The sequence below is a fragment of the Cetorhinus maximus genome, chromosome 17, assembly GCF_964194155.1.
Source record: "Cetorhinus maximus chromosome 17, sCetMax3.hap1.1, whole genome shotgun sequence".
NCBI classification, from domain to species: domain Eukaryota; kingdom Metazoa; phylum Chordata; class Chondrichthyes; order Lamniformes; family Cetorhinidae; genus Cetorhinus; species Cetorhinus maximus.
The window spans coordinates 77,419,886-77,434,411 of record NC_135895.1 but is presented as its reverse complement, the minus strand read 5'-3'; the positions used below and the strand labels follow the sequence as shown (position 1 = coordinate 77,434,411).

General features: G+C 45.3%; 1 protein-coding gene across 7 annotated transcripts in view; it reads left to right on the top strand.

Annotated features, from left to right (window-relative positions):
• The window catches only part of cep350 (centrosomal protein 350), a 209,842-nt gene that overhangs the window by 83,959 nt on the left and 111,357 nt on the right, over window positions 1–14,526 (top strand). For 6 of the 7 annotated variants that reach the window (XM_078561488.1, XM_078561484.1, XM_078561487.1 and 3 more), the window contains exons 12-15: window positions 5,496–6,550; window positions 7,167–7,317; window positions 13,216–13,370; window positions 14,199–14,397. In XM_078561488.1, coding sequence (XP_078417614.1) covers window positions 5,496–6,550; window positions 7,167–7,317; window positions 13,216–13,370; window positions 14,199–14,397 — 1,560 coding nt within the window. The remainder of the gene's footprint in view (window positions 1–5,495; window positions 6,551–7,166; window positions 7,318–13,215; window positions 13,371–14,198; window positions 14,398–14,526) is intronic. The other variant, XM_078561482.1, reaches the window with a different exon arrangement.

Sequence of the window (14,526 nt, the reverse complement as noted above, 5' to 3'; positions counted from 1 at the left end):
TAGTGCAGATAGAGATGACGAGGAATGTCTGTGTCTGCAAACCAAGAGAATGTGGAAGGTATTAAATATCTTGTCAACTGTGGAGGTGACGTTGTATTCATTTAACTTGTGCTTATTCAAGTCTTATGTGGCAGCATAGTCAACTCCTTACAAAAGGAGTTCTAAATGCCAACTGGAATGTGTGGTCTGAGTCCACTGTGTCAGGAGATGGGGTAAAGTGGAAGAAGGCAAATCAAAATGCAAGAGGAACGTGGAAGAAATAAACTCCTAGCATGTTAGCTTTCAATGAGAAGGGCAGCAGGCTTGGAAATGTCCTGTGTTTATACTTTCTGATTGCTGTAATTTTTCAAACTCTCTCCTGAAGACTTTGGTATGCTGTTCAAGTCTTGTAGACTATCACAGCTAAATCGTGCCCTGTCCCAACTCCATTTATTCCCACTTTGCAGCAGGGGCCGCACTGTCTTAAGTGGGAGATCTGAAACACATGCCTTCAAAATCCAGACCGAGGCTGTGTGATAGCCCCCATATTATTTACAATCTACCTGACTGGCTACTCAGCTCATCAAAGATCAACTGCCCTCTAATGTCAGTATTAAATATTGCCTGGATGGAAAATTCTTTAACCTTAGTCGCCTCTGTGCCCAAACTAAACTGATCGCTGGAGACATACATGATCTACAGTCTGTGGATGACTGCAGTGTTGTTGCCCATCCACGCAAGATTTGCAAGCCACTTTTGATCTCTTCAATTCTGCATACACTGAAAGAAACTCAGCCTGTCCTTGAACGTTGCCAAAACAAAACTCGCATATCAACCCATACCTGGTCAGCCACATATTCCACTTCCCAAATGTGTTGGAGACACTCTGGAATATGTCGAGCACTTCCAATACTTTGGCAGCCACCTCTCTCAAAAGGTTACCATTGACAAGGAGATCCAACACACCTAGCTGCGTTAGTTCAGCTTTCTACCAACTAATGCAGCGAGTGTTTGACAACAAAGACCTCTGCAAGTCAACAAAAGTCTGCAGAGTGGTTGTTGTCACCACACTCCTGTACTGTAGTGAGACCTGGATTGTGTATCAGTGACATATAAGAGTGCTCAAGAAATTCCACCAGCAATGCCTCCATCACATCCTCCGGGTTCAATGGGAGGACTGTCAAACAAACGCTAATGTCCTTTTCAATGGACTTGACACTGTGTCCTGATGACTGAAAACCACCTCCCCGCCAGGTCCTGTTTTCTTAACTCTCAAATGGCCAACCTTCCAGGGGAGGACAAAGAAAGTGCTACAAAGACACTTCGAAGCTCTTCTTTAAGCATGGCAGCATGGATATTAATGACTGGGAGGAGCTTGATACCAATCGTTCAAAATGGTGACAACTTGTCCATCAAGCTGCATCACGCTTTGAATCACAATGTCTTAACGATGAGGCAGAGAAGGAAAGAAAAGGAAGTAAATCCTGTATTCCTGAAACCCCCTGCCCCAAAGATCTGTGGGTCGAGAATCGGCTTGTTCGGTCACATGAAGATCATGGCAGAAACCTGTGACCCCGAGTAGACGTCATCCACAAATTGAGGGACAGCTAACAGCAGCAGGGTTCTCAGAGGCAAGAATCCTGACTAGTTCATTTTTCACTCAATAGTTAGGGCTGCTGAGGTCACCCTAACTGCTGTCTTGTCTGAAACTAGCAAACTTGGGACTGCACTCATCAAGCTGTCTGGTTGCCAAGCTTTGTATATTAGTCACACCATTACACGACTTCTCCAGCACGGATTGGAAGAAACTGCCAATGGTTGACAATACATAGAACCATAAAGGATCTTTTCTCTTTCAATAAATGGCTCTACAGCTGTATTTACTGGCAGGAGTTCAAAGTCAATTGCTTGGCTTTACTTCACTATTATATGCAGTAAACATAAAACTGATGTAGAGAAAAGGACAATCTGAAATAGTTTCTTGCTTAAAAAGCTTCAGATTTTTTGGTACCCAATTTTCTGACTACCTGTTGTAGGAAGCTCACGCTGTGAAGTGGAAACTAAAATCTGAGCTAAGTGCGGCCAGTGTGTTCAGACACCACTGTCATAAGTGCAGAATGCTATAATTATGCCCAAAATAGAAGTCCTTCAATGTGACTACGTGGATTTTTGTTTAGCAATGTTACCAGTTTCCCGATATGACTCAGCATGCAAGCTTCCAGATTCGGGCTTTAAATATCGAGACTCAAGTACAGCATGGCATCTGACTGTGTGGAGGAGAGCTCTGATTCTAGTACTCCGCATGTATATATTTCTAGGCCCTTGTACCCCTGTCATGGCTGTCATCTTTGTACTTGGACTGACGAACCTGTGGCTGCATGTTCTTATTAACCCTGTTAATATCTCCTCTCTCCATCCCCTCCCCTGCCTCAGTTCATTTGTGACTGAAGCCCTTATTCGTGCTTTTGCCACTCTAGACTCGACTATTGCAATGCTTCCCTGGCCAGCCTCCTATCTTTCACCCTCCTTATGCACGACCTCAACCAAAACTCTTCCGGCCGTAAGGTGACCCTTTCGCCTATCACCCCTGTTCTTGTTAACTTACATTGTCCAGCATTTTAAAATTCTCATCCTTGTTTTCAAATTCCTCAATGGCCTCACCCCTCCTCACAATTGTAACCTCCTCCAGCTTTACAACCCTCCAAGACCTCTGTTCCTCTGATTCGGGCCTCTTGCACATCCCTGATTTTAATAGCTCCACTATTTGTGGTTGTGCCTTCAGCTGCCATGGTTCGAAGCTCTGGAATTCCCCCTCTAAACCTCTCTGCCTTCAAACCTATCTCTTTAACCAGGTTTTTGGCTATTTCCTTGTGTAGCTCAGTGTCTCAATTTGTTTGCAAACCATCCTATGAAGCACTTTGGGTTTCTTTACTACATTGAAAGCATAACAAAATTATAAGTTTACATTGTTCTTGCTTCACTGCATCCTAACTTGGTTTATCAGGCAGCAGTTGCTTTGGGAAATGGTGATTTGCTGACTGCATCTAACCCAGGAACTGAATTGGGAAGTGCTATGCTAACTCTTAAAATTGGTATATTTTAAAACACTCATGAATGGTATCTTTATGTTTTCCTTTCCAAACTGCATGTACTGTTCATCCTGGTGTGTTCCCAGGAAGTGTTACTGCATGTTCCAGTGAGTTACCCCCTTTCGCCATTGATTTGCATTGTGCAACATGTGGCCATAGCAGGCTCTACAATAACATATATAGTTACATGATATCTTTACCAAATGCTCATATGACTCAGCTCCCAATCACAGCACTAACCTTGAAATGTGACAAACGAATGGCTATTCTTGATGAATGCAGCAAGACTTGTTTCAGTTTTAGTATCTCCAGCTCGCGTATGATTTGTTTTCAAATGTCCCTTGCGTTGTGCCCTAGCATTAAGTCTTTGAAAGCAAAAGTGAGGGACTGTGTCACACTTCAGATTTTATAATGATTGCAGCAGTCTACAACAGTTTGCTCGTTACGTAAAAGCACTTCCTGGATGGCCTGTGCTAGCATTAATGCTGCACCTTGTAAAAGATTACGGTGGTATTGAGAGAATATTCCTGATCTAAGCTTTTTAAAAATTTTCCTTACGCTGAGTAAGCAAAACCTGAATGAGTCATCATTGTTTTGAAAGATCAAGGATTAGTTACAGCGGATTGGGTAACAACATTTTTAGATAATTTTCCGCACTGCTATGAAGTGGGTGTTTATCACAGTATCTTTTACAGTCCAGGAGGAGGCCATTTGGCCCATTGAGTCTGCACTTGGTCTCTGAAAGCACATTCCACCTAGTCCCACTCCCCTGCCTTATCCCTGTAGCCTTGCACATTTTCTCTTTTTTGGGTAGCTATCCAATTCCTTTTTGAATACCTCGATCGAACCTGCCTCCACCCTTTCAAGAAGCTTGAACTAGAATTCAACAACCCTCTGGGTGAAAAATTATTTTCCTCACAACACATTTACACCGTTTGCCAATTATTTTGAATCTGTGCCCTCTAGTTCTTGATGTTCTCTTGAGTGGGAGCAGTTTCTCACTCTTTACCCTGTCCATACCCCTCAGGCTCAATTTATTTGTTGTAGAATGGACCCACTTGGCTTTTGTGACTGGAGATTGCACATTTTCACAAGTGACTGGAGATTTGCACATTTTCGTAAGTTTACGCAGGAGCCTTTGGGGAAATAATTAGCATCCATTGACCTTTAAACTTTTGCCCCTAGAGTTATCTTAAATAAATTGCTGCTAAGTTCCAGATATAGTTAAGTGCAGTGAGAGAATCATGGCCTAGGTTTACTGATCACTGTTGGTTTCACACCCACAGTTACCTGTTTGAAATGAATTAGTTACTGCTGGTGTTAACTGTTGAGCTGATAAGCTGCACAGCCTGAACCTGAACTGACACCTGAAGAACCAGAAATGAAAACAGAAAATGCTGGAAAAACTCAGCAAGTCTGGCAGAAAGAGAAAGAGTTAATGTTTTGAGCCCAATATGACTCTTCTTCGGAACTCACTTCAGTGCTCCAAAGAAGAGTCATGTTGGACTTGAAACATTAATTGTGCGTGTCTCCACGGACCTGCCAGCCCTGCTGAGTATTTCTAGCATTTTCTGTTTTTATAAACACATCTTCAGCATCTGCAGTATTTTGCTTTCAGGTTACCGAAGGATCTGATCTGTTTGTGTTTTTCTCAGTAGTGTACAAGTCTCTTTGCAATAGAAGAGAGTGAAGGGGTAACTCACTGGAACATGCAGTAACTGGAACTGCTGCCTTCCAAAAGCCCCTTTTCATTTGTATATTTACTCTTTGACAGCCTCTTACTTCCCCACTTCCTTCCTCCCCTTAATCAGGCTTTCCAAAAAAAACATTTAAAATGCTGAAACAGTGCTTGTGAAAGTATTGTTTAGTTAGGACAACTTTGGCAATGCAGTTCTAAAAATAAAGAAAGGCTTGCATTTATATAACGCTTTTCATGACCTGAGGACATCCCAAAGTGCCTCGCAATCAATGACTCACTTTTTGAGTGAATTCACTGTTATTTTGTAGGAAACACGGCATCCAATTTGTGGACAACAAGGCCCCACAAACAGCAATGTGATAATTAGGAGATAATCTGTTTTCTTGTTATAGAATCATAGGGTGATGTTGATTTGTGGGATAAATGTTGACCAGGACACCAGGGAGAACTTCCTTTCCCATTTCGGAATAATGTTGTGGGATTTTTTTTTTATGGCCCTCTGAGATGAAATCAAAAGGATAGCACCTCCGACAGTGCAGTGCTCCCTTAGTACTGCACTGATATGCTAATGTAGATTATGTAGTCAAGTCTCTGGAGCGGGACTGGAGCCCACAACTTCCCGACTTAGAGGTGAAAGTGCTACCTTTGCACCACACCGACATGACTCCCCTCTAGGAATTAAAGCTGTTGTAATTTTTGGCTTCTGAAATAGTGTGCTTCTTTTTCAGAAATGACCGTTTAGACTCCTGGATGCCGGCTCATCGACTCAACCATGCAGTTCAGCCAGCCCTACCTCACAGTGCAGGCAACCTCTTCTCGCACCCACCAAACCTGGAACCTCGAGGTTTGTTGCCAAAGGATTTGGAAGCAGCGGCAAGTAGGAAGGAATCTCCGTCGAAAGGGCAGGTGTTTTCTCTGCAATATCCATCCTCCGGCTCCTCACCATATGACTACACAGCAGGGGCACAAAAGGCCACAGCCCCGCACAAAAGCAGATTAGACCGCATTGAGGCACTGAAGGCAATGGCGGCCTCCCTCTCCAACCGGATTGAGAGTGGAGCCAAAAGACTTGCAGGCGCAGGCATCAACTATGGAGCTGCGCAGAGCTCAGAGCATGATGTGCTCCAGACTGCATGGGACGATGGACGCTGGGCAAAGCCTGCCAGTCCTCCTGTCCATGACAGCGGTGAGGATGATATCTCTCCCAGAATTCGTCGAATCCGAGGAGCCAATGTAGGCCACACAACCTATGAGGATCAGCTGCCGGGAGTCTGCAATCTGTACGAGTACAAAAAGGTTGGCGAGTCAACCCGTTGCCAAGCCTCTGCAGCGGCGGTGGCCACAGAGGTCAGGACTTCAGGGACTGACAGGTACCAGGAAGTGAGCTGGGAAAACACTTACAAGAGGTCACTTGAGGCCCTGGAGCAAGACCTGCAAAAGCTCAGCAGGGAGAGGAATCCGTTTGATTCCCCCCATTCTAGTGGGGGGTCGATCAGTGAAGGGCCACTACTGAGTGAAGGAAGCCTCTCTGAGGAGGATGGTCTACCAAGCTGTGGAGACCCCATCAAATTAACGGAAAAGTTAAGGGATAAGGAATTCTGTGCAGGAGAATCAAGCATCTCCAGGCCAGTTGCAGAATTCCAAAAAGAAGCAGAGAGGTACCAGCCCCTGCAACTACATCCAGAGGGAGGCAAGAACAGAGCACCATGGGAAGAGCTAACCAAGGGAAGTCCTCACAGTGTGATTAACATCTTTGCAAAGAGTTACCAGTTCTATGGAAAAGGTAAGGGGTTGGATGTCTGTGCCTGCTGATCTATTTGGTGCATTATGTACCCCTCCCTGTCCCCACCAACCCATTTTTCTCCTCTGACAAGCTAGGGGTGTGGAATGTGTACCTTCCACCATGTCATTCAGGTACACATTGCACTTAATGCATATCGAGGTAGAGAATGGTAGCAGCCTCTTTTGACTGGGGGCTATGACAACCAAGCAGGATCCTGTTCTCAACTGCTGTCCACATGGGCATGTTCCAGCAGAAGTAACTGGATAGCGGTTGGGAATGTGAACCTTGAGGCCTGTCATTGGGTGCTTGGTGTCTAAAGCATTGTGGGGGAGGAGTCTGATGTGAGCGAGGTGTGAGGGGTGTTGAGTGCCTGAGCTGTGACACAGTGGGGTGGTGGGCACTGACAGGAGGGGAACAGCTAACATAAGGAAGTGGAGGGTGAGGGGAGGTCTGTGAGAAAGATTCATTAGTCTGTGACCAACCTGTTTATTGCCTTAACTGCTTTGACTATTTCCCCCAGTGATGAAAAGTGTATAGTGTGGGAAGGTGGTTTCTTCAAAAGGCCTGGAGGAAGTCACTGTATGTGCCTTTGTGACACTGTGCTTTCTATTGACAGGAGGTTTGGAGGACGAGTCTGACAGAGGCTCACCAACACTGCAGCCCCTGGTGTCTGCAGCAAGCTCTGAAGAAGTAGCTCCATATGAAGATGACTTCCTCTCCTCCCAGAGCAGCACAAGTTTGAACAGGAAGATTCCATCGTACCAAAGGTAACAAGTAGGCAGTAGTGTGAGTGAGCACCCTCCTTCACACAAAATGAAGACACTTGCTCAAGCAGGTTACTGCACTGCCAAGTATGGTGGGGGTGAGAAAATAATAAAAGATAAAGTTTGTGATAGGATAGAAACACGCGAGATTAAATGGCAAGAGTTAGCGGTGCAAAGGTAGAGGGAGTCATAATAAGACAAGAAGGTTTTTCTTTCCCCAACCTCCCAAAATTTGGATTTCAGGTTTCCAGCACCATTAGTATTTTGCTTTTGTTTTAAATTTAAGGTTTCTTTTATGCAGCAAATTGGAACCATCTGGAATGCACTGCCTGAAAGAATGATGGAACCAGATTTCTTTTTATTCATTCATGGGATGTGGGCTTTGTTGGCTGGGCCAGCATTTATTGCCCATCCCTAGTTGCCCTTGAGAAGGTGGTGGTGAGCTGCCTTCTTGAACCGCTGCAGTCCATGTGGTGTAGGTACACCCACAGTGCTGTTAGGAAGGGAGTTCCAGGCTTTTGACCCAGCGACAGTGAAGGAACAACGATATATTTCCAAGTTAGGTTGGTGAGTGACTTGGAGGGGAACTTCCAGGTAGTGGTGTTCCCATCTGTGTGCTGCCCTTGTTCTTCTAGGTGATAGTGGTCGTGGGTTTGGAAGGTGCTCTCTAAGGAGCCTTGGTGAATTCCTGCAGTGCATCTTGTAGATGGTACACACTGCTGCCACTGGTGTTGATTTTCAAAAGTAATATCTTAAGCAGAATTGGGATATATACTTGAAAGGGAGAAAATATACAGTGTGTTGAGGAAAGTGACTGTCACAGAGCCAGTACAAATGATTTGGACTAAAAGGCATGCCTTCTGTGCTGTAAAATTCTGATTGTGAATGGCCAGTGCTGTTGGGGGTTAGTATTTTTAGTAGTATAAGCATGTTGATTTCTGAGCATAAGTGAGTGAGTTTTCAGATTGCATTGCCTTGTCTAGTACAAGTAACTTCAACTGTTTCACTACTTGCTCTATGTAGAAAACTGTCAACTGAGGCTGACTAACCATCAGAAGGGAAGCTATTATGTAATCACAAGCTCCAATGATATATGTAAATGTTCCACATCTATGATGGGGCTCAGTCCTATGGACTCAAGACTGCTGCAGCACTTGTTAGTACTTTACCCAGATAGCTCAACAGTGTCCCCGAGTGGCAGAAAAACATGCCTACAGCCTCACAGTGATGTGTTCAATTGGTTGATAAGAAAATATTCTCAACAGTCCAGGAAGTCTTCAATTACCTCACTCAAACACTAAACTCCAGCACGCTAGAGTGGTTGATTTAAACCCCGTCACTTTGGTGGTGATGATGATTTAATCTCCGTCACTCTGGTAATGTTGATTTAAATCCCCGTCACCCTGGTGGTGACGATTTAATCCTCGTCACTCTGGTGGTGACGGTTTAATCCTCGCCACTCTGGTGGTGACGGTTTAATCCTGGCCACTCTGGTGGTGACGGTTTAATCCTCGTCACTCTGGTGGTGATGATTTAAATCCCCGTCACTATGGTGGTGATGATTTAATCCCCTTCACTCTGGTGGTGACGATTTAATCCCCGTCACTCTGGTGGTGATGATTTAAATCCCCGTCACTATGGTGGTGATGATTTAATCCCCGTCACTCTGGTGGTGACGATTTAATCCCCGTCACTATGGTGGTGACGATTTTAAACCTGGTCACTCTGGTGGTGACGGTTTAATCCCCGTCACTCTGGTGGTGACGATTTAATCCCCGTCACTATGGTGGTGACGATTTTAATCCCCATCTCTATGGTGGTGACGATTTTAATCCCCATCACTCTGGTGGTGACGGTTTAATCCACGTCACTCTGGTGGTGACGGTTTAATCCTCGTCACTATGGTGGTGATGATTTAATCCCCTTCACTCTGGTGATGACGATTTAATCCTCGTCACTCTGGTGGTGACGATTTAATCCCCGTCACTCTGGTGGTGATGATTTAATCCCATCACTCTGGTGGTGACGATTTAATCCCCGTCACTCTGGTGGTGACGATTTAATCCTCGTCACTCTGGTGGTGACGATTTAATCCTCCTCACACTGCTGGTGATGATTTAATCCCCGTCTCTCTGGTGGTGACGATTTAATCCCCCTCACTTTGGTGGTGATGATTTAATCCCGTCACTCTGGTGGTGATGATTTAATCCCGTCACTCTGGTGGTGATGATTTAATCTCCGTCACTCGGGTGGTGATGATTTTAATCCCCGTCTCTCTGGTGGTGACGGTTTAATCCCCGTCACTCTGGTGGTGACGATTTAATCCCGTCACTCTGGTGGTGACGGTTTAACCCCTGACACTCTGGTGGTGACGGTTTAATCCCCGTCACTCTGGTGGTGACGGTTTAATCCCCGTCACTCTGGTGGTGATGATTTAAATCCCCGTCACTCTGGTGGTGACGATTTAATCCCCGTCACTCTGGTGGTGACGATTTAATCCCCCTCACTCTGGTGGTGACGATTTAAATCCCCGTCACTCTGGTGGTGACGATTTAATCCCCGTCATTCTGGTGGTGATGGTTTTAAATCCCGTCACTCTGGTGGTGATGATTTAATCCCTTCACTTTGATGGTGATGATTTTAATCCTCGTCACTCTGGTGGTGACGATTTAATCTTCGTCACTCTGGTGGTGACGATTTTAAATCCTCGTCACTCTGGTGGTGATGATTTTAAATCCTCGTCACTCTAGTGGTGATGATTTTAAATCCTCGTCACTCTGGTGGTGATGATTTAATCTTCGTCACTCTGGTGGTGATGATTTTAAATCCCGTCACTCTGGTGGTGATGATTTAATCCTCGTCACTCTGGTGGTGATGATTTAATCCTCGTCACTCTGGTGGTGATGATTTTAATCTCCGTCACTCTGGTGGTGATGATTTTAATCCCCCTCACTCTGGTGGTGATGATTAAATCCCCCTCACTCTGGTGGTGACGGTTTAATCCCCGTCACTCTGGTGGTGATGGTTTTAATCCCCGTCATTCTGGTGGTGATGGATTTAAATCCCGTCACTCTGGTGGTGATGATTTAATCCCTTCACTTTGATGGTGATGATTTTAATCCTCGTCACTCTGGTGGTGATGATTTAATCTTCGTCACTCTGGTGGTGATGATTTTAAATCCCGTCACTCTGGTGGTGATGATTTAATCCTCGTCACTCTGGTGGTGATGATTTTAATCCCCGTCACTCTGGTGGTGATGATTTTAATCCCCGTCACTCTGGTGGTGATGATTTTAATCCCCGTCACTCTGGTGGTGATGATTTTAATCCCCGTCACTCTGGCGGCGATGATTTGGTCACAAACATGCTGTTGTCCTCGCCACTTGCTGTTGACATGGAGAATGGAGATTGCCATGACTGACCCATAATGGAACCCGGTGTTTTGTTGGTTTAGACTGCATTTAAGGCTTGACCCCGCCGTGATTTCTGCCTGTGTTGCGTCATGGGACTGCAGTGCACGATCGTTGGTCGGCTCAAGCATTCCTGAGATAGTGAAATAGCAAAAAAAAAAGTTGCACTCACTTTGCAGCAGTTTTGGTGACTTGATTGCTCTAATGTAGGTCAGAAATGTTGGAGAATCATACGTGAGTGCTGCTGAAGATAACTTAGAGCCCTTGTCGAGTTTTGGAGAATCACAGTCCAGCTCTGACTGGCCACCTGTTCTGATAAAGGCCCTTTGCTGGAAATGTTAACCAGTTGTCATTTTCAGGCGCTGACTGGTCTCGGTGCTCATCATTTAAAGATCTTTTTATGACTTAGGGACACTTTTCCACTTGTCTGTCCATTACCCCGTCATTAAAAAGAACACGAGTACAAGGTGTTAGTATTGAGAGAGACATGGAACTTGCTAGTTATGTGATCCCATAGTAAGCTACTGTCGGGTTAGCTCTGCAATACTAGTGGCAACCTGACAATGGTAAAAGTTCAACTGGAGGTGTCATGGAAAATTTTAACCTAACTTGCCTGTCAGGAAGCAGATGGGAGCGGGCGCAGTGTTGCATTTGCCCTATTTTGCACTCCATTGAAGCTCCATTGGGCAATGTGCATAACTGGCATTCCACCTGATTCTACAGGGTTTCTGTCCACCAATATCAGTTCAAAACAGCCCTGTAGTGTCTTAGTGGTTGGAGCTCCTCATGCTAACAGGCCACCACTATCCCCTGAGCTCACTGACCTGCGTTGGCTCCTGGTTTGGCAACACCCGAATTTTAAATGGTTCGTCCTTGTTTTCAAATCCATTTGTTGCCTCACCCCAATCTCTGTAACCTCCTCCAGCCGTGTAATCTTCCAAGATCTCTGTGCTCCTCCAACTCGGTTGTCTTAGTTATTTCCTTTGTCGTGGAGATAGGCAGCCGTGCCTTCAGCTGAATAGGTTTTAAGCATACGAACAAGGAGCAGTCTGCCATTCAGTCACTCGGGCCTGTTCCGCCATTTAATATCATGGCTGATCTGATAGTAACCTGAAATCTGCATTCCTGAAACCTACCCCTAATAATCTGTCACCCCCTTGCTTACCAAGAATCTATCCACCTCTGCCGTAAAAATATTCCAAGACTCTGCTTTCACTGCCTTTTCAGGAAGAGAGTTCCAAAGACACTCAACTTTCTGAGAGAAAAAATTTCACCTCATCTCTGTTTTAAATGGGTGACCACTTATTTTTAAATAGTGACCCCTAGTTCTAGATTTTTCCACAAGAGGAAACATCTTCTCTACATCCACCCTGTCAAGACCCCTCAGGATCTTAAATGTTTCAATCAAATTGCCCCTTACTCTTCAAAACTCTAGCTTATGCAAGCCTAGTCTGTCCAACCATTCCTCATAAGACAACCCACCATTCCAGGTATTAGTCTGGTAAACCTTCTCTGAACTGCTAATGCATTTACATCCTTCCTTAAATAAGGTAACCAATGCTGTACACAGTACTCCAAATGTAGTCTCACTCGTGCCCTGTGCAACTGAAGCATAACCTCCCTGCTTTTGTATTTAATTCCCCTCGCAATAAATGATAACATTCTGTTAGCTTTCCTAATTACTTGCTGTACCTACATACTAGCCTTTTGTCTCAGCACTGATCCCTGTGGCACACCACTCGTTAAATCCTGCCAAACTGAAAAAGACCTATTTATGCCTACTCTCTGCTTCCTGTTAGCCAGCCAATCTTCTATCCATGACAATAAGTTATCCCCATACTGTGAGCTTTTATTTTCCGCAATAACCTTTGGTGCACTTTATAAAATGCCTTCTGGGAATCTTAAGTACAGTACAATTCCTGGTTCCCCTTTATCCACAGCACATGTTACTTCCTCAAAGAACTCCAATAAGTTGGTTAAACACAATTTCCCTTTCACAAAACCATGTTCACTCCTCCTGATTACCTAGAACTTATCCAAGTGTCCTGCTATGACTTCTTTAATAATAGCTTTAACATTTCCCCTACAACAGATGTTAAGCTAACTGGTCTGTAGTTTCCCGCTTTCTGTCTCCCTCCCTTTTTGAATAATGGAGTTATATTTCCTATCTTCAAATCTAATGGGACCTTCCCCCAATTCTAGAGAGTTCTGGAGTTCTGGTATTGCCCTCCACCCCCCAGGCCTTACCACCTCCCTCTTCTCCTTCTAAGACGATCTGTGAAGTGTTGTATAAATGAAAGTTGTTGTTGTTGTTTTGTCACTGAATCAGCCCTTGTATATCCAGAGTAAAACCTGAAGAGTAATCTTCAACTTTTTCAGGAGCTAATTCACTGTCTGTCGTTACCTCTCAGATTAATTGGACGTTATAAACAAAAGCTCTGTGTTTGGAAACAGCACAGTGAATTAATCTCTTCCTTTTGTGCTTCTTCAGCAGTGCCAGCAGTCCATCCAATGCCCAGGGAGAGCTTCCCAGCAAAAGATCTCATGATGGAAGGCCCGGAGAGATATCCCAGCGGTTCTCAGGACAGCGTTCCACTGCCTCCTCCCGATCCTCAGGCTCTTCAGGAAAGAAAATGAAAATGGATGGTAAGCGATCTGCAGCTACCATGAGAGTGGTGTTCATCTACCTCAATCTGTCCATCCGGATATTTCCACTCATAGTCCAGGAGTACTTCCGTTCTTTTAGCTCGCCTCCACCTTCATGCTGCCTTCGCCCTCCAGCCCTCCCCTCCCCCAGTCGCCCCCTCCCCTTGCTGCCTTCGCCCTCCATCTCTCTGCTGCCTCCTTTGAAGTCCACCCTTCTGCTCCTCCCTTCGCCCCTTCCCCCCTCTGCTCCCCACTTCGCCCCTTCTCCTCCGCTCCTTCCCCTTCGCCCCCTCACAGTCCATGTGGCCTCGCCTCTTTCTTCCGCCCCACTCTCGACCCCTCTATGCCATTCCTACCCCAGTCTGCGCCTCTCACCCTACCCGGGCCCAGTCTGCCCCTTCTGTCGCCGCACCACCCACCCATCCACTCACTCCATTCAGCCCTCCTTGTCTCCGCCCATCCCATTTAGACCCTCCTGTTAATTTCGTAAATTGATGTCTGAGTAAGTGCACTATTTCTGACCTACAGTGCTGTACTTGTGTTCAGCTTGCTGCTCTCGGACACAAAGCAGGGGATGACACTTCTTTTCGCTCTCATGTGTCTGGATAAGAGAAGTAAAGGCCAAGGAGGGCCTTGCTCTTGGTCGCTATTTAGTGACTCCTACATCGAAAGAAGTGCACGTTATTAGATGGTGGGGATTGAGTTTGGCAGGGATTAACTATTGTATTTTCATTGCAAATAAATTCAGTAATTTTCAGTAGGTTTGTGGGAACAGGTGAGATCAGCCGACCCTGCATGAATTATGGTACTGACCTGTACATCTTTTAGCTTTGGCAGGTGCTGATGTTGCTGGGAGTGTGCGGCATTCTCCTGTGGATGATGTGACCTGGGCATCTGCCAGTATTTCAGAGCGGAGCTCCCCTGAGGGAAGGATACCAGGCCTGGGGCAAGGCTTAGCCGGAGATCTTGAGCAAATGAAAGACGCAAACGACTCTGTGGAAGAACCGATCATTCATTCCCCAGCTAGGTATGGTCTACTAGAGTGTGCTTAAAGAATGGCTGGTGTAATGAACTTGGATGTATAAGGATTTATGAGGAAATTTAAGGAGTAAGCAACTTATGTTTGAGGGACTTAAGTAATATTAGTGAAGAAAAT